We start from the raw sequence: 23,554 nt of genomic DNA, 5'->3' as shown, positions 1-23,554 counted from the left end.
TTAACATAAATATCACTGGTAAGACAGTCTCATGAAACCTTGAAACTGAAATAATTACAGCTTTTCTCCCCCTTTTATTTTCTGCTGTTGTAATCGGTCTGCATTGCATTAGTTCAGGTGGGGAGCTACGTCAGCATGCGTAGGCTGCAAAGGAACAAGTAACAGGTTTATTCCACGCTGAAAAGAGAAGAAAGAAACACAACGTTTCGGCCGTGGAGCCTTCTTCTCCGAAATGTTGTTTTCTTTCTTATCTTTTCAGCGTGGAATAAACCTATTGTTCCTTTGCATTGTATTAGTATTGTCATATTCGTTTAAAACGGTGTGAAAGGGGGCGTTTATTCCTTAAATGTGTATTTATACAGTAGATGTCTTTAAAAAGCAGCAACTTGGGCCCGCGGTAACAGTTTTTAAGTGTTGAAATATAATTTTGAATGTCTTCAAAGCAAGCAGAAAAACAGCTGCACGCAGACGGAGATGCTCAGTGCGCTACCAGCGGCGCGATGGAGTGGTCTGTACCCGTCTGGGGCAGGTCTTCGGGAAGTGGTGCAGAGCTCAGGTGGGCTCGGGCGCTGGGGTCCGATTTTTTTGTGTGTGTGTGTGTGTTTTTTTCGCAGACAGCACTGCCCTCTAGTCCTGCACTAGACTTAGACAAGGCCCAGTTGAAAACGGTTTTAAATGAGGCCGAATTAGAGAGGCGGCTGGAGAGCTCTGGCAGGAGCGGGGCGGGGGGCTGTGGGATCGCACTCTGTTATGCTAACTACCTCGCCTCTATTGAGCGCCTTGTGGAGGTAAACGCGAGGAACAGAAGGTTCACAGGCTCTGGGCTTTTGTTATGCTAACTCCGTCGGCCACCCCCACCCCTCCCCACGGCAGAAAAAAAAAACCCATATATTTATATATATATATGGGCCCGCTCCCAGCGCAGCGAGGCGTGACACCCGCCGCACAGGAGCGCCGGCCTCCGGCCCCGGGCCGCTGCCAGAACAATGCCGGCGCATCGCCCAGCCGGGGCGGCTGAGGCTGCAGCCAAGTGCGGGATAAAACCAGGGACGAATGAGGGAGTCTGAAAGGGAGAACGGGGGGGGGTTGGTGTAACTTAGGGGGCGCGGATGCGTTCATCAACTCCGAAAATGTATTCGCCGCGGCCAAGGTTTTCCAAACTGAAGGTTTTCTGTGTCTCCTGATACCTCCCTTTATAATCACACAGCTTTCCCTTTATAATAATAATAGTATTATTAATAATAATATTTAGGAGGGCCTGAGAGCAACAGAAACGTATCTGCTCCCAGCTGGAGTGAATGATATGACCGTGCAGCTCTCAGCCCTGACTGGAGCACAGGAGGTGAACACACACTGTTGAGGTGCCTACTTGTTCTACACTTTGTCTTCTTGTGGGCTCAGTACCTTCTCTTAACCCACCCAACTGAACCTCTCCTGTATAGAAGCAGTTTCCGATTACTGGATGCCGGTGGATGAAGGTTTGTGTAACACAACCAAAGTTATAGATGGAACTTTTTTTTTTTTACAAAACCCCCCAAAACGTTGTCCAGTCTATCGAGACCGAAGTGGGTGGTGGGTGTTTAACACTGCGATGGAGGACGATGCATGCAGGTGTAGTAACTCAGGAGGGGAAGCCAGAATCTGGGCTGGTTTCCCCCAGTGCTGTGGGACACGGAGGTACAGCTCGTGAATAAAAACCGACCCTTGTAATGACTGCACCCTGTAATAGAGGGTTCTGAATTCGTGTTTGCAGTCTTCATTTTATTTCTTTAAAAAAATGCAAGGGAATTCTTGCAAAAAAAACATCCAGTCAGGATTGAACCAATAGCTCCCGACGGATAGGGATTCCTGTGTTGCTGATCCGTTTTGCTCCTGCATGGAATTCGGGAGCAGTGTTGGGCACCCTTCGCACCCCTGCTCCCGGCCAGTGAGAGTCTGTTGTAGCTTTTCCTTAATTATTTAGCCGATCTTCAGCAGCAGCGGCAGTCAATACAGTAATTAAAGTAATGGATTGAAGACCGAAGGAGTCTGGAGGAGACACAGCCAGTAGACTTTGAAAACGCACACATCCAGGCGGGCTGAATCAGCACCCTTCTGATTCGGATCCAGAAGTCGGTCGGTCAGTTCTGCGGAACCGGGAGAAATGGACTCGGACGGGTCCTAGGAACCAGCACCGGACAGGCTGGGCCGCAGGCGGTCTGAGGCGGTTAAGGCGCTGCGTTTCTCTGCCGCTGTGTGTTGTGGTGTGGCTGGCGAAAGACAAGCTGACCGCCAGCCGAGGGGAGCCCCCTGTTTCCCCTGTGAGACGGCGGAGAGGGCGGGGGCGCGCACCCCCCAACAAAACCCGCCAGCGAGACCGCGCAGCCCGAGCCTCTCGCCCAGGCGGGAGCTGCCCTCGGAGACGCGGGCAGGAGGATGGATCTCCTCGGATGAACAAGGGCCGGGTGGGATTGGCAGAGTGGGGAGAGAGGTGGGGGGCATTGTAAAATGTAAATACCCTGAGTGTGAATAAAGCGTTAGCGAGGAGATTTTCTCTCCATGTGAGAGCAGGGTGCCTTGTACCACACAGGGCTGCTTTTATTTTCCCCTTTTCTCTTTTTTTTTTAACAAGCCAGCTTTACAGGTCCAATTATGTTGCCAATGATGTCTTTCTCGGGGTTTAAAGCTGGAGAATTTATGAAAGCAGGCCGTGGAGGAGCCCACTGAGTGCAGTGACTGCAGGGGCGGGGGGGGGGGGGGGGACTCCGCTGCAGCACTGTTTTACCCAGAGTGCCCTAGCGGTGCCAGAGCGGCCATTTTCCTCAGCCGCTCGCCTGTGGGCGCGGGCGGGGGGCCGGGGAGGGAGGTGGGTCTGGCGTTCGTGCTTTGTGCCGTTTCCGCGACGTGAGAAACCAGGGCTGCGCCCTTGCGCGCCCGCCCTGCAGAGCACCCTGCAGAGAATCTGGGATTGGGGGCACTGCCTGCTCCGTACGAAGGCGCGTCTTGAGGTCCCAGCGTATTCCAGTGGCAATGCAAGCACAGACGGGGGAGAGGGAGGGGGGTTCTGGCTGATCAGACCCAAATAAGGAGCCTGATTCTCTGTTGCTTTTATACCCTCGCTGACGGCCTCCCGTTTCCCACGCCAGCAGTGGGGCTCAGGCCCGAGGAAGGACGGGGTGTGTGAAAATGAAGCCCTTTTGTTTGCGAGCTGGACTCTCCTGGGCTGCCAGGCTGTAAATTATTCATGCATCATTTGAATACATGCAAATGAGCTCGCACTCCGCTGGCACGGTCCCAGGTACCTATGGTAACCGAGCTTCCCAGGAGCCCCTCATTGTCCGTCCCCCCCGCCAAACCCCACCCCCACCGCCGTATCCCTCTTCGTGACGCTTTCCTCCTGCCCGTCTCCTCTTCCCCACTCCCCTCGTGTCTTTTGAGATCCCCAGGATATCGGGGTGTCTCTTGGTGCTGGCAGGCTGGGGGAGGGCACTGTCTGTGCCGGCTGGCCCAGACTTCACGGTCAAGGTCAAGTGCAGATACAACCGCCACCCACCCACTCACCCACCCAGCCGACAGGACGAGCAGCACAGCCCGGCTCCACACTGCCCCCTGTAGATCACACTGCCACACCTGCCTCCACTCCCCTCCCTCTGAGCCCTGGTACAGCAGCTTTTTGCTTTTTATAAAACCACAAAGAGGAAGCCCCTTCCGAATTTCTTTAACCACGCCAGCGACGAACCCTCTGACACAACACCCTTTGGTGTCATATGTTGGGAATCTTAACCAAACCGTTCGGTTAAAGAAATACGCAAACGGCACCTTGATACTTTGGCTTTTTTGGGGGGTATTTTTACTAATTCTGAAGCCCGTGGTCAGATGTGTAATAGTGCAGTGTGAAGCAGAAGTAGGGTTTGCTCATGCAGCTGGTGTTTCTGGAAATGGTGGTGAGGTCTGACAATTATTCGCATTTAATTGTATAAAACACTTTTCATACAAAGCTTTTCAAAACCCTTTATCCCCCCCCCCCCCCCCCCCCGAGGTGCAGTCCCCACCTGGGAAACACCCAGTAGCTATTCTGGACCCACAGCCTCACTGCACAGCACGGCGGGAGGGGGGGTGGGGGCAGTGAGAGATTGGTTTACCAATTAAATAAAGGAGACTTTTGGGGGAGGCTAGATTCTGCATGCAGAATGTATGCTGTGTTTTGCAGCATGTTAATGGAGGGGATTTGTGTAAGTTTGTAGGTCCAGGGAGGGCGATGTGTGTCTATTAAAAGGAACCACTGTCAAGGTCAGCTTCAAAGCAGTTCACAGTGGAATCCACGTTCCCAACACCGTACACTATGTACCACTGCCATCTAGCGCCCAGGGGTGCACACTGCAAGCCCAGCCCCGTTTGTACGTCTTTTTACACCTCCGGAGTCGGTGAGCAATCCAGATAAAAGGAGAAGCTGATACCCGTGTTTAAGTAAAATGTTTAATCCGCCGTTCCCACTTAAGCTAGATTTCACCCTGTGGCCTGGACTCCTGCTGTTTTTCCTGGGCTTCACATAAAATTGTTAAATCGTCAGAATCGGCTTGAATGTAAAGAATAATAAGAATGTAAGAATCGGCTTTTCAGTGGCTGGAACAGTACATTATTATAACATAAAACAGGTAAAGACAGTACAATTCGTTATCGATGTAAGTTAACTGTAAGCATACCAGTTGGGAAATGCGGTATTTGTGAGGGGAAAAAAATGGGAGACATTTTGTCCGAGGTTACGGATGTTTGTTTAAAGGCTAAAACATGGAAGACGTGAGAGTGGCAAAGCCCTTCACGTCCGATAGCGTCAGTGTCGGCAGGAAACGTGACCGGGATTTTTCGGGAAAGTGGATCTGCTCACGCTGTGCGCCCCCTTGCGGCCAAGGATGCACACGACGTGGGCCGTCCAGCTCAGTCCTGCTTGTGTGAGTGCGAAGGGGGGGGGATGTTAAAAACCCACTGCAGAGACCCGTATTTACACATCGTTGCTTTTATTATTAAATATACAATCTCTTGGCACAAATAATTAAAACACGAACATTTGGGTGTCTTAATAGTTTGATCTTGCCCCATGAAAACGAGAAATAAACAAACAAAACGGCTAAGATACTGTATGAATACACCGTTTATGTCACCCACCGCAGGTTAATACACCAAGCTATTCGGTTATTGCACACCTGTGACAGCTATCACCAGAATAAACACATGTAGTACTTTTACTGCCGTGCCCTCGTGTAAACAGGAAGATTACGTCTTTTTATTCCGAAGTTTGTTTCTGATAAAGTAAGAAAATAGAAAGCTTTTCTCGTAGCCAAGGAGACACCCTTAAGCTCATGGTTTTTGTTCTGCGTCTCGACCACCTGCTTTTCTGCATAGGAAGATCACGCTTCTAATGAAGGTTTTTATTAGATGACCCTTAGTCTACCGCTCCTAATTTCTGCGTCAATACTGCCACCTGCTGGACCATTTTAATACTGCAGTACTATTTCATTAAAGCTCTTGAAGAGGACTATTCATTAACCTGACCCTAGAAACGCGCGCTTGAGGAAAACGTGTGAAAACGTGTAAAACGCCTCCCTTTCCCGCGTGGTGTTCGTGAAATTGCGTGGGGAACTGAGCCAGTGCTCAACATTGCAGTCTGTGCTTACAAAGACTGACTCCCGTTGTTGCATTTTTAGGTGAAATACAGTTTACTGCATTAATATTCACTGTATAGGTTATTTTGTCATGATACTATTAAACAGTGTTCTATGTAATTGCATATTTTTATAAGCTTTTTTTAAACAGTAGAAAAAAGATCAAAATCTTTCTAAGGAACAATGCTTTGGGGTTTCTAGATTGTCTTTGTGCTTTTAAAACAACTTCATGTCGTGACATGCAAGACCTCTTTTTCTTTTCGTGAACACCGAGATAGTGAATTGTTCTTGTTCTTGTGTCGTGTGAAAGTAAGGTGGTGGGCCAATACCCAGGAAGGGCTTATAAAACAGTGCCCACAAAGAGTGCACTTGGTTCTGATCTGGTTCCGATGTGCCCTTTGGGTTGGGGAGTTAACGGGGCCCCTACAAGCCAGCGTCTCCCTCCCAGAGCCTTGCGTTTCCTGTTCCTGCGCGGCAAAAACGCCAACCGCTACAGAAGGGCAGTAAAACTGCAGCTGTTAGACTTGGGAAATCTGACAGATTCCTCCTCTGCAGTAGTGTAATGCACTCTTTATCCACCCGTTTCCTAACGGCTTCATCCAAATCAGGGTCGCGGGGGAGCCAGGCCCTATTCCGACAAGTAAGGGGTGCAAGGCGGGGTACATCCCTGGACGGGGTGACAGTCAGTCACAGGACACACACACACTCCAGGGCCCGTTCTCCTGCAAGCCAGTTAACCTACCGGTATGGCTTTGGACTGTGGGAGGAAACCCATGTGAACACGGGGAGACCATGCAAACTCCACACAGATACTCCCAGGTCTGGAATTGAACCCAGGACCCCAGCACTGCAAGGCAGCAATGCAAACCCCTGAACCACTCCTTATAAGCCTCACAAGTCTTGTTTTCCCACTAGTTATGTCCAGTTATGCCATTTCTTATGTACGAGTCCGTACGACTCGATTTATGAAAAATGCAGCAAAATCCATAAGAAAAGTGGCGCTATAGACGTCGGCTATCAAGTATTCCAGTTAGATGAGATCTTGTACATTTTTTGTTCTCGGAAGAAAGGAGGTTGGAATTATAGTTATGAGGAATTTAGGCACTTTCCAAAGTCCCGGTCTCTAAGGCATGGACTCTTTTTCAATCGCCTCCATTTGAAAACGATTTGCTGTAGCAAAATACAAATTACAATCATCTCATTCATGCACAGAACCCAGGTCCCCGAGGTTAAAGGTTAAAGCATCCCTTTATCCCAACAAGAGAAGCCTTGTTATTCTAGAATGTCTGAGGGCAATAATGACATAATTTTGTGTAACTTCCACTGCTATAGAATGCAAACTATTAGGACACACAGAAATCTCCTGCTGTACGCCATTAACACACTCTTTCCTCCCAGTATTGTTCTGTGTACTTTTACTCACCTCACACACACAAACTGATTCTTTTCATGCTGAGAACTCTTTAAGATAAAGTGACATTTATGTGCAGTTCCCGTATGAGTACATTTAAAACATTTGTAGATAAAACCGCACGAAGGTCTAGAATCTCTGTGGAGCCAAGAGTTCAAATTCCAGCCGTTGATGAAATTTTAAAAAGATTACGCTTATTGGGTGAAATAGTCAACAATTAAAACAACTCATCAAATACACAGAACAGCAAACACATTGCTTCCATTATCTCAAATTTCTGAACATTCAAAAAGTAAAGCAAATCTCCGCTATTTTCTAAACTAAAAATCTGCATTGTAAATTTTCACCTGAAGGGCTTTTAGTCAAAAACATTCCATAACAAATAATTTAGTAACCACTAAAAACGTATACAACACAAAAACCTTTTGTTTTATAGGCCTCACTATTGTGTATTGTTCCTACCGTCTTATTGCTGATAATTGTCCATGCTTTACAAACAGGGATGGGCATTCTGGGTCCTGGATGGGCACTGTCTCTCTCTGCCACTTTCCTAGTTTCTGACAGAAACTCATCCAGTTAAGCTGAAAAGGAGCTGATTTGAGGTTGTTAATGGCCAAGTTAGAATAACAATCTGCAGAAATACACCGGCTCTCCAGGACCAGGACTGGACACACTGACCCTTCCAGGACCGGGACTGGACACCCTGCAGACACACTGACCCCTCCAGGACCGGGACTGGACACCCTGCAGACACAATGACCCCTCCAGGACCGGGACTGGACGGACGGACATGTGCTCCGTTAGTCCTAATTTCGCATGCTCTTAATTGGTCTAAGTACTCAATTAACTGTGCAGGTTCTGCATGTCTCCATGTGCCTCTGAGCGTTTAAACACCTATCCAGGTCTTTGAAATAAAAGCAAATCTTAGGCACTGAAATATAAAATATCTAAAAGAAGGGAGGGGAGGTCAGTTTACAGCTACACAATATTTGGACTACTTCAGATGAACTCTAAAGCTGACTGCCAATTGAGAAAATCGGAGAACACCACTGGCCTGGGTTGGAGTCTCCTACAGAAGTGTTCTGAGACAGCACAAGCTACAGGCAAGGGGGGGGGGAGGTACAGGGGGGGTCACGAGTGCCAGAAAGCAGTCTGTCATACACTCAGCTGCTGTGAGCACTCAACCTCAGGCATGTGTAGTGCAAGCAAGGAGGTCAAACTGATGTCTGAACAACTGCAGCTAAATCCAGACCTTGGGTGCACTAAAGATAGGCTCCAAAACACTGGGCTCTAACAGCCACAAACAGCTGTGTGGAAGCATGCGGTCATTGCTGTATGAAGCACTCTCACACACTCTCACAGCTAAAACAGTAAGGCTTAGCAAAATTGCACTGTTCTTACAGGCTCACAGTAACAAAATCTTACATTCAATCTGGACAGTTGTGAAACACTCATTTGTAACAGTAAAGCAAAGAAGTTGTAATTGCCTTTTACAAAAGTCTGCAAAATAACTGTTCAGTTTACTGTTGTAAGGAAATGGCACGTTAGCAAAGCTCTAAGTATGTCTACTTGCTTCATTTTATAAATTATGCAGCATTATTTCTGTTGTCATCCTGTCATCCAGCACTGTAAATGATTTTTTTTCTGATCTTCTAAATTGAACAAAAAAGAATGCCTGACCCGGGCTTTGTTTAGATCACTTTAAAAAGAGCTACGGAGAGGAAAATAATGTTTTAAGAAACTACTCAAAACAACATCAGCAGCCATGAAATCAGGAATCTCATATTCGGTGTCTACTGCAGGAGTCCGCAGTCCTGGTCCTGGAGAACCTGTGTCTCTGCAGATTTTCCATCCAGCTGGGCATTTAAAGACCTCAATGAGCTGGTTACCAGTTCAACTAGACCACTTCACCAACTTCTCCTGGCTCTTCAGCTGCAGAGGCTTTAAAGAGAGCTGGAAAATCTGAAGACTGGAGACTCCCAGTATAGTGTCTTCTGCTTCTTGCTCTGACCTGACTGGTCAATTAAACAATTAACCTATTTTCTTACATGTATATGGGATATTACAGTGGACTTTAAATGTACTGATGGTGCATGCAACAGTACTTCAGCTCACTCGTGAATTGCAAACCCTGCTTGTTATCCCACTGTTAATTAGATATTGCCTCCCTCGAAGCTCTGCATAGTGCCCTAAAAGCAAGCAGCTCCTGCTGAACCCTGCTTAGCCGTTATCGAACCAGGAACACAGACACTGTCATTAAGGTTGAGACATTCTGATGCAGCTGCTGACAACTGGTCATTTCAGGTGCAGAACTAGCCAAACCCTCCATGTGAGCACTTCAGCGCCCTCCTGTGGTGACAGTTCAGAGAGAGAAAACAAACTGGGGCACGGGGCCATTGCTGTTTGCATGCTCTCGAGAACGAGGCACAGGACTTGGAAAGGTCAGCATAGTTCAGTATGCATTTAGGGGACAAATTGTTTGAAAGCCATCCTATTCATTGGCAACCTGCTGGGCTGCTTGAGCTAGAGGAGAATAGCCTTTAAAGCAACACTGCTACATTAGCCAAGCTGTTGAAACTCAGTCAGTGAAGTTACAAATACAGACATTCCTTCTGTTTTACCAGTCCCTTGAAATTACTTGTATTAACGCACCTGCTTCCTCTGCCCACGCTGCTTGTTAAGGCTTAAAGTCAGTGTGGATTCAGATTTCCTCCGTAGTAAATCCCATTTCACAAGTCTGATTTTATTGTACTGGAAGATCAGCACGTGAGATAAACCCAGCTCTGCTCTGCCAGATCAGATCGAACACTGAACCAGGAACTCAAACGGAACCGGCTCAAAGGTTTTGCACGAAGGCTCACAACTGACCGCCTCGGTTCCCGAATTGACCAAAAATCTTCACGACCTTCCTCACGGAAGTGTGAGTTGGCGATGTCCAGACGCCGGTAGCTGCAGCCCGATTGCTCCCGCTCTGGAGTGGAAGCCGGGCTGCGGCGTGCGCGGTGCCGAGCCGGTGTGCGTGTCGGGAGGCGAGCGTCTTGAGATGCGAGGCCCGGCTGCCCCCGCCTGCACGCCGACCCCTGAAGTCCACAGGCCTGTCCAGATTCGCCTCTCTCCTGCTCATCGCCGAAACGGGAAGGTGGTGCCGTGTGTCCCGCGCGTCGCCGTGCCAATCGCGCCAACCTCTTCCGCTGCCCTTCGCCCTCACCCCCCCCCCCTACCCCCACCCCCACCGTCCTTACCGCTGGACGTAGCCGTGCTGCCGCAGCTTGCGCTGGAGGATCTGCAGGAGGTCGAAGGTCGTGAAGCTGATACCCACCGCGATCGGGCCCTTCACCCAGTTCATGCTCAGCCCCTTGTAGAGCCCCCGCACCAGCCCCTCCTCCGCCACGATCTCCCGCATGGTGCCCGCGATGGTGCCGTACGTGTGCCCCGTCACGCCCGCCGTCTGCATGCGCCGCCGCACCACGTCCAGCGGGTAGGAGGCGGACTGGCCGATGAGCCCCGCGCAGGCGCCGAACGCCAGGCGCTCGTACGAGTAGGGGTGCGCGCGCCCGCTGTTCTCTGCAGGGAGGAGGGGAGAGGGTTGTGTAAGGGCAGTGCTCCGGCCCTGAATTTATTTCTCATCCCTATGACTGTTAAAACTGTCGATCTAGGGTACCATAACCGCTTTCTTTTAAAAAATAAAAGCGATGGATATTAAGAAATCATTTAAAGGGGAACTGCAGTCCCAATTTCTCAATTTCGGATTCTAAGTCTCGGTTACAAAATAAATTCATTGACGGTATCGCAAAATTTTACACATTCTGACTTCACACAAAATCGTGAACTTTGTGAAAGTTCTGGATAGTCGCCATGCTGTCGCAAACCCCTGGTCTCACCACAGGCGAGAGTGAGAGTTCCCATGACTTGTGACGTGAAGCAGCCCTTCCTGCTCAGTAGTCCCTGTATTGACTAATGTACTGCGATGTACGAGTGAATACAGTACAGGTTGTGCAGCAGACATTTCATTGCAGAAATGATCTGCATGCAGAGTTAACAAGTAGTGTTTGTCAGCAAGACCATCTGGAAGTCAAGAGCAATATTTCTATTGAACAAAAAGAGAGGTTTTCACAAGCCTGCTTGTTTACAATGTCATAGTGCCAGCTCACCTCACTGGAAGTTTTGTTGCCTCGATCTGAATCACAGAACACGGCGCTGTGCATACCTGCAAATTTAATCTATTTTGTGATGTAAATTAGGGGTTTTATATGTAACTGTGTACATTTTACTTTCTTTGTGGTTTGAAATGCCCATTCTTGCTAACCCAGAAATATAAAAATAGTGTTGCAGTTCCCCCTAGAATTCCTCCTATTCCATTTTATTTCCAGACCAGGCTCATAAATCCTAAAATAAAGTACGCAAGCAGGAAAATAAGGACACTGCGGACGCGCCTGTGCCTTCGCCCCCCCCCGGCTCCTGTACCTGCGTGGAGCTTCTTCAGTGTCTCGTAGGTGAAGAAGCTGAGCCCCGCGTAGGGGATGACCCCCAGGATGGTGGGGGCGAACCCGCGGTACAGCGTTTTCAGGCCCTCCTCGCGGGAGATCCGCACAAAGACGTGCAGGATGTTGCTGTACCTGCAGCGCGGGAAGGGACAGAAGATCGTCAGGCAGGTCAGGAAACAAGGAGGCCATCCAGACTAAATAGACAGAATTAGTGGGAACTACAGAACCCCCCCCCCCCACCCAGGACTTCATCCAGCAGTTTCTTGAGAGAGGCCAGGGTAGCAGCTTCAGCAACGTGGCTGGGCTGCTTGTTCCACACTCCCGCCATCCTGTGTGTAAAGAAGCACCTCTTGTTCCCGGTTTTGACCTGAGTTTCGTGGTGAGAGGAGAGCAAGGAGGCAGCACTGCTGGGAATTCTGCTTCGAACCTCCCACCCGAGTTCCAAGGTGTTCATCTGAATAAAACAGTCACACTTTTTTAAAACTGAAATCTCCCTCTTTTGTACTACACCTGCCAGAACCAAGACGTCAGACCCCAGCTGTCCCTCACTCTGCCCAAGCTAATCCTCATCGGCCCCTGTTCCCAATCCTGACTGGAACGACTGAGACGGTTTAGGAATATTATTGTTTTCCACTCCCCTCCCCCCCCAATCAATCCCATGGGAAACAGCCAATTAACCCACTGCAACCTGGCCCCACTGGCGGTGCACCCCTTAACCCTTTCTGTCGCGAGGCGTTATTATTTAACAAGGGTGGGGTAAAAGAGTGACGTCTTTCATCGTTGGCATCAGCAAAGGTATTGCCTCTCTCATCTGGACTTCTCCTCATATACCCCCGTCTGAGCAGGGGGCAGCTCAAAGAGCAGGTGTCCTAATACCAGTTCTCACAGATTCCGATTGTCCAGCAGCTTACTGCTCTGAGAACCATATCCATAAAACGGCACAGAGAAAAGCTGGGGTTTCTCTTACATCTCTTTGGGGGTGACGGCCATCCTCGCGCGGACCATGTCCAGCGGGTAGGTCAGCATGGTGGCTGTGGTTCCAGCCAGCGATCCCGCCAGAAACCGGGGGAACGGGGGCAGGGCTCTGGAAAACAAAATATAGGTTTCTCATACTTCACCTGGGCAAAAGCCTGTCTTTTTTTTTTTTTTTCCCCTTTCCTGATGCAAGAAATACAGAGGAAACATCTGGGACAGAAAGGATTCTGCAGGCCTGCTAAGATTTTATCACCTAATTTAAGATGAGATCACTTTATTGGCCATATACAATTTCTTGCATTAGGAATTCGTCTTTTCTCATACCCCAGCTTGCTCTCCATGAGACACAAAGACAGGGAGAGAAGCCTGGGGTCAGAGTGCAAGATCTGCAGCCCCTTTATGCAAAGCAAACAAGCGTGCATGACTGGTTTTAACTTTGCCCACCCAGATGTGCCCCAAATAAGGAAACTCCTTTTGTGTTGACCTGTGCACTGTAGCAGAGCTGGCAACTTGCACCACGTCCACTGGCAGACATTATGAGTGGGCGTCTCGTTTCCATTCCTCGTTTTGTTCACATATCCCATTTCTCCACAACGAGGGCCAGCGGCTGCGCTGAGCTTCTCGAGGAGGGGAGTCTGAAAAGTGGCTATTTATACCCTACGGATGTTTACACTGCCCACCTCCGAGACTCACTTCAGTGTCTGTGAAACGTGTGACCAGCAGCTTATGGTCTCCATCGTCACGCTGCGCTGATATTGTCTGATTTAGATGCAGCAGCTGCGTTCCAAGTTTGAAAGTAACTCAAGTTCTGGGTCAAAGCGTGTGGTCGGTGAACAAAACCGAGCAAGCCAACCACTCTGCAGCCTCAGGACGGGAAACGAGAGATTTGCCGGCTGCAGGTCAGTCTGATTTTTTTGGGACAGGTGTCAATGCTGCCCGGCGGGGAGGTCCTTACTTTCCCTGGAAGCCGTAGTAGCTTCCCAGAAGCCTCTTGTACTGCTCGTGGGCGCAGAACTGAATGGCGGCGTAGGGGATGACCCGCACCATGGTGGCGGAGTTCCCCCGCCAGAGGCTGAAGAAGCCATCTTTCCGGTAGGTGTGGTAGATGAGCCTGTAGGCCTCCTGTAAGGAACAGCAGAGAACTCCATCACTGGGGGCTCACCGTCACCCCCCTTCACTGCTGCGGGCACCCCCGCTGTACTTCCTCCTTCTTAATCTGGAGTCGCCCATCGTGCTTTGACACACCCACCTGATATGGAGCCGCCCACTGGGTGGCCACCAGCCCCGCGACTCCATGCACGACCTCTCCGATGGCACCCCGGACCGACTAGTCCCACCTTATTCCCCTGTCCCCTGACCTGAGGCTCGAACCCGCCTGGATCACGGGGCTGAGCCTGCACTCGGATGTGCTTCTCGGAAGGACTCCTGCCCCCGCTTCCTGCCAGTTCTTACTGGGATTCGGCTTTACAGCCTTACTGGGACTCGGCGTTACAGCGGCGACTCCAGTACCGGCTTGGGAGAGAACGAGACAGGACATTCGCCTCTGACACGCCCACCTCCGGAGCTGTTCACTCTCCAGCTCTGCAGAGTCTCACGGGAGAGGTCACGCTGACCGGCCGCCATTGGCAGGAAGGCTGAGAGAGCCCCCCTGACTAACTAACCCCAATCGTCTGCCACAGCAGCACTCCGACAGCTCGTCCGTTTCGGAGGCTCGGTCCCGTGGCACCAGAACACAAAAACACAAAAGCAGGAGCGAGCCCTGCTGCATGTGTCTCCATGCCACTCATTGCTCCTCCCTAACAGAAGCAGCCTGCAGTAGGTTCATGCTCAATTGTATTGGGCGACCTACTCATCAGCAGTGAGCAGCCTACAGCCTTCAGAGACGCACCATTCTCCCATCTGCTGATTAATACCAAATTTGCTACCGACGATTTTTGGATCCTCTCCCATCCAGAAATGTAAATAAGTGATTCTTGAAATGTCTTGTTAATTGCTTTGTTGCTTTGCTTAGGGTGTTGCATTCATATTCAATTAAAAACACTTTAGTTAGAATATCGTGCATCATTCTGGCCACCTCAATTTAAAATGGACCTGGTCTCACGAGAGTCATGTCGGATAACCTCATCACTCTGCTTATGCATCATATATATATATATTCTAACGTAAGGCACCAAAGCTTTCAAGACTTGAGAATGTCTCAAAAGATAAGACGCTGCGAATCTCTGAATAACTCTGAATCTGTAACGGCTGGGCTTCCCCATGGCCATGAACGGGAGTGTAGGGGAGTTTTTAAGACCTTTGCTTTAATCTCATCCAGCTGCGCTGAGATGGTGGATGAAACTTTCCATCCCATTCCAGCAAAGATACATGTCTGCCTTTAACCTGCAGCCATTTCCCTTAAACCTCATGTATATTTAATTTCCATTAACTCAATGGTCAAACAGAATGACAGCATCCAGAATGCATTACCCCCTAAACCCCAGTAACAATCACCCCAACATTTGACCAGTTTACAGGCATCCTCTTAAACTGTAAGGTACCTGAAGTGTTTTTTAACATTAAATTCATAATGTACCTCATTACAGAAAAAGCAAAGCAACCCAAACTGTGCCAGACTGTCAATTTATATTAAAAATACTGAGAAGGGTTATTATTTCAATGCTCACCTTGGCAGAGAATCTGTTTGAAGACACTGTAAATGTGATAAAAGACATTTGTTAAGCATTACCTCATACTGTCAGTTCCTGGCCCATCTCTAACTTTCAGAATCAGATCTATAGATCCTTTAATCAAGATATTTCTACTGATCAGTAACATTCCTTTAATCAGTTAAAAACACAAAGGTCACAGGTAAATCCACTGAGGAAAAGAGGACTGCAGTACATGCTTTCAAATACTTTAAATAACCATACAATTATATATATAATACTTAACTAAGGATGAAAAGAGATCGGTATCCTTACCTTGGAAAATGATCTTAGTTCTGTCCAGTGGGGCCACAGAGGTCTTGGCGACAGCGCCGGCGAGTGCCCCCGAAAACAGAGAGCTGATAACCGAGTGGCTCTGCTTGATCCCCTGTGGACAGACAGACAGACAGACAAGCCCTCAGCAAGAGCCCACAGACCGCTCTCGAACACTGTATAATTAGCCCATCCACTCATCCAGCTGTCCGTTTTCTAAACGCTGCGTTCAGTTCAGGGTCGCAGGGGAGCCAGAGCCTATTCCAGCAGGCAACAGGCGCAAGGCGGGGTGTCACAGGGCAGACGGACACAGAGAGGGCACGCACTCACACCAGGGCCAATTTTTCGTAATTCATTTAGCCCGCCAGCATGTCTTTGGACCGTGGGAGGAAACTGGAGCGCCTGGAGGAAACCTGTGCAAACTGAAGGAGAACATGCAAACTCCACACGGACAGCACCCTGGGAACTGTACCCAGGGCCCCAGCGCTGCGGAGCAACAATGCTAACCACTGTACCACCGTCCTGCCCCCTATCCATTCAATCAACTTATTTTATTTTCTTATATAGCGCCTTTCAATACAGAGCATTCACAAGGCACTTTATATGTTTGTTTTTATTGTATATTTTATATAAAGTATACAGAGTACACAATAAAACCAGATAATGTCTGAAAAATGAAAAGAAATAGATTAAGAGTTAAAGGCCATCAAAGGCATTTGTTTTAAACCCAGAAAAGCACCCCAGGGCAAGCCAGCCCAGTTCCTTCCGGCAAAAAGTATCTAAAATGATTTTTTTTTTCAGCATCGTCCAGGATTTACAGACATCTCAAACGTGCTGTTTTATTGTGCATTTAAATTTATTTTGTATTTTTTAGGCTAAGAGGTCCTTCTTGAATTCTCTAAAATGTTTTATAACATCTGCTTTGATAGAAGAATAGCAAAGGGAAAGAAAATTCAATCATATGCCCAAATCTTCCTTCCAGCTGCATGTGGCAGTTCTACTGCGATGCACATCAGCAGAATTCTGATCCCGCGAGGGGAAGAAAAGAGCTTTGAGTAGTAACCAAATCCGGTCTCCTGGGACACTGTAAATTCACATTGCTACATGTTAACATCAGGTTTTCAGTTCAGTTTGCACCTATCTCTCAAGCTGTCCTTATTTGGACTGCAGTAGATCATTAAGCCAGCATTGCGCAACCCGGGGGTGGTTTAGGCAAGGGGGAATGGCCTATCTCCTGGACAAGGGGTGTGAGGCACCAGTCTGGGTTGCCATTGGTCCCAGCCCTGAGTAACAGGCAGCCTGCTCCCCCTGTCTGAGAGGTAGGGTAATGACTGAGCAGGCTGTGAGGCAAACAAGCTTGTTAACAGAGACCTAGTAAAACCAGCTGGTGGAGATGCGGGGGTTAGATTAAAGGCTTTTCTCTTGGCTGATAACTGGGCTTTATGTCCTCAAGTCACTGAAAGGTTTTGGAAAAGGGTGGGCAGGATCTCGGCAATTCTGGTGTGGTCCGAGCCTCTCCTCTTCTTTTACCTCCAACTGTCTGGACTGTTCAGATGCAAACTGCGCCTCCGAACTGCTGCCAGAGATAAACTGGTTCCCCCACTAATTCTGATAAAGACTTGCGGAATCCTGGATGTGCAAGACAAGGAGGTCTCCCCCTGGTTACAAAGTTCTTGGTGCAATGCATCAGGACACTAGCTATGCGCTGATAAGAGTTTTACGAGTTTTCCCCGCTGAGATAATGGGATAGCCTGGGGAGTCGAGAGTTTGAATGTCAATGTCGGCTCCAGGACTCTGTTATGCAAATTGGACAATGTGGATTTTTAAACAGCTGCAGTGTGCAGGGCGTTTCAGGGCGTGGACTGCATTCGAGTTTAGACTCTTGAGTTTGGGCTCCGAGTGTGGACTCTGCTTGACCTACTCGGACAGCAGAGGGATGGGTTATGAGCCCTGTAACTTGTCGCCTACAAAAAAGCAAATCCTGTCCTACAGGACACAGTCCCACTGATCACCTTCTGAAATGCCCCTCCCTTTGCATTTTCCACGAGCCCTAAAACAGCGTGAAAGAATCCTGTGCCCATTACTGGAGCCTGTAACACAAATGGAGGGATTACCGAAAACATTTCTCGCGTTCTGCCTGTTTTTCAGGATGAAACTCTGCCAAGTACACATAGAACTGAGCACAAGCAGCTGGGAGAAGCACTGTAAAACGTTAACATTTGAAAGCCAGATGGCCGGGGATGGTGCTGTAAATGTCTAGTTAGCAGATGTTCTGCATGCCTGGTGATCGGAATAATGACAGAGAAGAGAAGCTGCAGTGGGATTATGAAATCGAAAAATTTGTGCAGTCGGGGGTCACAGGGTTCTCACCTCGGCTTGGCTGGGGGCGTGGAGGGGCAGCACCTCGCCCTGTGTCAGTCCCCCTCGACTTTCCTGAACCCCATTCCCCATCCCAGCCCCCCACAATCATACAGGCCAGGAATCCGGGTGCACTCCAGGAGCTTCCTGCTGCAGAACAGACAAAAGAATACACGTTTATACCTGCTGATCTTTCTTGTTTTCTCTTCCAGTAATATACAGGTCTATAGAAAAAATGTCTATCCTTTAGCTTCTAGAAATTGCAAGGACACTGCATTGTAAACCCATTATAAATAAAACATTCAAGCATACAGGTACTTACACAAAGTATATAAAAAGACATGATAAAAAAACAGATCCCAAAGTCAGTCGAGTCCACTATCTGTAATATAATATTAATATACATTAAATCCAAATTTGTATCATGTCACAATTTAACTGGCTCATCAAAGCCCTGTTCAGTTGCACCATGTACCATGGTCTCAAAATTGCAGGCTAGCCCTGACCTCACTTCGCCCCTCAGAGCAGTAATAAGTCACTGACTCAGACTGCAGAACAGAAAACACTGTGTGCTAAATAAGACACTGAGTCAGACCCACATAACAGCATAACAGAAAACACTGCGTGCTATCATGAGCAAATACTTCGAGAAGACAGCAGGACTCTGGGTGAAAGGTGCAGGCCCATTTAAGAATGAGGTGAAAGGCACGGACCCAGCAGTGCCCTGAGGACACAGACGCCAATGGGCTGGGTAGATGTAAAGCTTGACAATGCACACCTGTATCTGTGTCTTGTACTGCTGATTGTGCAGATAGCACAAGGGGAGGGAACCAGTCTCATGTAAAACCTAATACCACCCCATCTGAACCCTCAGCCACTCCGTCCTCAGGCGATATGCAGACAGAGGTTTACAAGAAGAACAAGTCTTGGGGGAGAGGAGGTCGACCAGCTGATCTTGGCCTGCTGGTTGTTGAGGCGGAGTTTCTCGGAGGATCCCAGATCCCCGACATTTGCATCGCGACCCTTTGCAGTCTCCCCTCTTCCGAGATAAGGAATTAAGCCAGGAATTAGCCTTGTCAGGCAAGTTCACAGTGATCTAAATCAGGGGTGTCCAGTCCTGGTACTTGGAGGAGCCAGACCTGCAGGTTTAACAGGGCTCTTTACAGACGCAGCACCTGTAGAGCTGGGAGGAGCTGTTAAACTGGCCCACTTCAGCCAGTAACCAGCTGGTTCAGCTCATTACGTTGTAATTAAAAACCCAGACTCGCTGCCCCTCCAAGGACTAGGAAAGCAGACTTTTGATCCAAATGAATCATCAGTACTGCGTTAAAATTACTCAGTTCCTATCACCCCTTAAGGTCCTGTTAACATCCTCATGGAACCCAGCCAGGAGCCCCTGAACTGATGCCCTGACTAGCCAGAGGATAGGGAAGAGGGTATTAATACAGAGGCTGTTTGCAGCTCCTGAAAGTCTGTGGCATTGGTCTCACTTGGTCTGGCAGCTCTGCCTGCTGAGACATGCGTCCAAACGTTATCCATCTGCAGCACGGCTCCGGTGGGCATCCACCCTGGCAGTGACCACACGCCCCGCAGACACTAGTCAGGCTCATGCATCTTGCGCAGTGTTTCAGTGGAGGGCAGCAAGTGTGCACCCCCCCACCTGCCGCGGACAAAGACAAGACTCCAGCCGCTCACCTGCAGTACAGCCCGTCTCCTTGAGGTCGTCCGTATTCAATTTGATTTTATTATTTCATTCTCATTTACAGCGTGACATTAAGGGGGCAGCAGGCTCAGGCATTTGCTTTTTTAACCCCTCCTTACCCCCCACTGAACAAGTTCAAATTGTCCTGTGACACGAGATTCGCATTTTCAGTGGAATAAACGCTCGGTGCATATGAATATGGAAATGCAGCGCTTAAGGGAATCTCCCGCGCTGGCAGACGGAAGGAACTGAACCCTTTTAGTCTTGGACAGAGGAATGTGTGGGGAACGTGACGCAGGTGTACAAAATCCTCAAAGGGCTCGACGAAGTCAACCCAGCTGACACCTTCCGACTCCACCGTGGCCCACGAACCAGGGGACATGTGGAAGTGAAATCAAAACAGAGTTCAACAGCCATGCCGTTGAAGCTGTGACCTTTGGCTCCTTCAGTAAACAGCTGGATGAGATGCTCAGCTCGATTACAAAAGAGAAGGACTATAAAAATATTCAGCAATAAGGATGGACATGTCAACCATGAACCGAAGGCCCTACTGTCTCCTTCAGTAGGAAATACAGAAGGCAGCTGCACTAGCAGCAGGTCATGCTGCTTATAAAATGAGCACATATGGCACTAAAGTAACTAATCCATGCAACACAAGCAAAGTAACATCTATAACTGATGACGATTCGTTAAAGATGCTAAAACACACCGCCAGTCCACCAGCTGACAGGCCTTGAAAACCACAGGCAGGACAGGACTTATTTTTGGAATCTGGTTGTTTTCCATGCAGCGTCCTCCAGACCGCCATCTATTCTCCACTAATGGCCTTCGTACGTGGATGCAAATGTAGGGGCATCAGAAGACCCAGCCCTTGGCTCACTGTCAGCAATTGTAATTATAAAGAGTAATATAATTTAGTTTCCTGAATAATCCGGTGACTGTAGGCGATAATAACACTGAGCTAAAAAAAAACGGCATTTTGTTATGCAAGAAAAAAACCTAGGTTAAATACACACATTTTCTAAACTCCTTTAGGCTGCTTTGGAACCTATCCTGGCAAGCAACGTGCACAAGGCACATGTATACATTGACACCAGGGCATATTTTTCCAAAAAAAGTTAGTTAACCTACCAGCATGACTGTGTGAGGAAACCAAATCGGAGCGAACAAGGGGAGAACATGCACACTCCACACAGACAGCATCCCAGGAACTGAACCCAAGGTCCCAGTGTTGTGAGGCAGCAATACTAGCCACTGTGCCACCATAACTAAAGACTTAAGTTCTGATAACTTAATGATAACTTAAGTTTTATCATTAACTTTCCCAATGCATCTCTTACATTACACTTCCAGCCTGTGGGAGCCTTATCAGTCATCTAATTAATTTATCTTGTGATAAAGCATTGGCGATCAACTGCATCATCACCACCTTGTAGCCTGATCTTTTCAGATTTTAGACGCTCAGCGACCCTGGTCAATAATGGGATAAGGGAAGGCAAAGGAAAACTAGGTTGCTGCTGTAAGAGATGTAGACCAGTAGGTTGCGCTCATCCCTCAGAACTTCAGTTGCAATGTGGGTTGTATAAGGTGCCATACTTCTGATGAGACCTTAAACCAAGGTCCTGACTGCTTGGCCATGAAATATCCCAACAGTGCACCTCAAAAGAGGAAGGTGTTCTGTCCTGGCTCAGTTTCACAATATTACAATAGCCTAGTGAACTGTAACTGATCAGGGGACGTTTAATTACCAGGGAGACACAACTCAGAGGACATAAGTCCGAGAACAGGGGGGTATTCTTTACCCAGAGATTTATGGGAGCGTGGAGTCTTGCAAGATGCACAATCTACTACGTCTCACTTCCGTGAGAAATAAAAAAAAATGATGTTTGGCTGCCCGTCTGGGGAGAGTCGTGATGTTCCGAGCTGGCGAGCTGCACGAGGAGCGCTCCGTGCTCCAAAATCCAGTTGTGGGGGGCCGGAGCGTGCCACAACCCCCCCCCCCCCCCGCGTGCTCGCCCAGTGCGCGAGACGCGAGCTGCCTTCACGCCGTCAATCGGAAATATCCAGCCGTAGAAATATCGTTTCTTTACGGGCGTCCATTAGCAGCTCAGAGAAAGGAAAAAAAAAACTCTTCCTTGAGGTAATTCCATCTCAAACAGCCTGGCTGCGTTTTCAAATCGCCTGCTTCACACTTCACCACTTCCACATCTCGTATTCATATGAAGAGAATACGATAGGCTATATGCCCACATGTTCAGCAGATACAGCACATACCCGAATGATGAATAACTACATTATATAAAAAAACTGTCTTCACCACATCGCCCGTTTTCTAAACGAGTTGGTCAGTAATATAACACACAGTGCCGTCAGCAGGGAACCTAAAATATGTTAGTGATAGAACATATCCTGCTTTCTTTACCAGCTGCAATCCGTACAGCCGTCAACAGACCTTATTCTGATCAGTGGAAACTGGAAACTTCTGTACAATCACCGCGAATAAAGCACGCAGGACTTCTCCCCCGAGGAACACGAAGCGAGACTCGAGATCACCCTTAAAAAGCCTCAAAACAAATCTGGTAGTCGCGCATTCGCAGGAGCAAAAGGATTAATCTGGGACACTAACAACCGCACACGCCAAAATTAAAGCAATTCTATTCGCTGCTGTACACGGTGACCCCCTGACGTACTGATGAATGCAATGTTAAAAGTGCTGGAATAAAGGCGTTAAGCAGATAGTGAGACCTGTTTAGCGCCGATCTCAGCGCTGCTAATTAATAACAAACACATTATTGAACCAGCTTCCAAACTTTACCGTGCCTTACCGTAGAATCACGTTCGGGCTGTTGCACTTTGCGTCTTTACGAAGTAAACTTGTCCAGTATTCCTGATGACAGCCAGACCTAATCAGTCACGACCCCTCCTCCTTGAGTTTTTAAACAGTTTTCGGTATTGTGTACTTTTCCGGCGCCTGTCACGACGGGATCCCCACGTCCTCTCAGAACTCAGCAACGCGTACCACAGCTCTGGTCTGAGTTTGGTCCACAGCTCTTAACCGTTATTGCCCAAATACCCACATCGTCACTGCCGTGACTTTGACACTATCGTCCATGCGACACACACACCCCCGCCCAGAGTTCGTGGGGAACAGCATTGTGGGAAATGTAGTACTCGCCGGCGCGGAGAAGCGATGGCTTTTGGGAATTGAAGTTTTGTAATACCGACGTGAACTTTTCCTGAATGAACAGGGTTAAGAAGTTGTTTTTTCGCTTTGTTTCTTATATTTTTTATTGAAAATAATTTTAAAAATGTAAAAAAAAAACAAATCTGTTTTATATATTATATATTAGTACTATATAATATTTCTGTTTCGTAATTATTCACCAATACAGTAGTCTTACTGTTGATGCGTTGGCACGCCATTGAAAGTTTAAAGACCGAGAACAGAAATGATTATTTGCAGTTTTTGCTATGAATTTCAAATGAATAAACTGGAGTTTCTGACAATTATTTTAGAACCTACCGTTTTATAGAAATAATACCACAGTTTTAGCTGAGAGATTTTGATAAAATCAAAGGTACTGCACGTTTGTAATACGAGACGAAGCAAAACAATCATGAACAAATTGCGAAACAAAGGGCAATATCCTACTTTTAAAAACAGTCTTTTCACTAAAGTTTTAATCCTAATGGATCTGTAAGTGAGTTTTGAAAATGTCAGCAGTCACAGCCTCTAATAAATTTAGGGCGGCGAGTTCCACAGACATGGCTCTGCGTACAAGAAGTCTTTTCCCCATTAGGGCAGAGTAAGAAGGCTTCAATCACAAAATCTCAGATTAAGAGGGGTACTATACTCAAGATGGAAATCCTACAAATAACCAGAAGCCAGACTGTTCTGTGTTTTATGTGTTAGCAGCAGAAACCTGAAGTCTACTCTGAATTCTGTGGGCAGCCCTTGTAGTTTATGGAGAACAGGAGTTGCAGGATTAGCTGGATGCAGAAGGTTGGGTAGTGTAATCTCGTTG

General features: G+C 48.0%; 1 protein-coding gene across 1 annotated transcript; it reads right to left on the bottom strand.

Moving 5' to 3' along the window:
* Positions 1-4,977: 4,977 nt before the first annotated feature.
* Positions 4,978-22,662, bottom strand: slc25a42 (solute carrier family 25 member 42). Its single transcript, XM_088907530.1, has 8 exons — positions 22,355-22,662; positions 17,840-17,977; positions 15,473-15,584; positions 15,176-15,201; positions 13,465-13,631; positions 12,502-12,618; positions 11,515-11,666; positions 4,978-10,614 (listed from the first exon to the last, which is right to left on the bottom strand). The coding sequence occupies exons 2-8, from the start codon at positions 17,918-17,920 to the stop codon at positions 10,289-10,291; spliced, it is 981 nt and encodes a 326-aa protein (XP_088763656.1). The 5' UTR covers positions 17,921-17,977; positions 22,355-22,662; the 3' UTR covers positions 4,978-10,288.
* Positions 22,663-23,554: the final 892 nt, after the last annotated feature.

Source organism: Atractosteus spatula, chromosome 28, assembly GCF_055471065.1.
Source record: "Atractosteus spatula isolate fAtrSpa1 chromosome 28, fAtrSpa1.hap1, whole genome shotgun sequence".
In the NCBI taxonomy this organism is placed as follows: Eukaryota; Metazoa; Chordata; class Actinopteri; order Semionotiformes; family Lepisosteidae; genus Atractosteus; species Atractosteus spatula.
The sequence above is the reverse complement of the archived record's forward strand: the minus strand, read 5'-3'. Positions and strand labels throughout refer to the sequence as shown.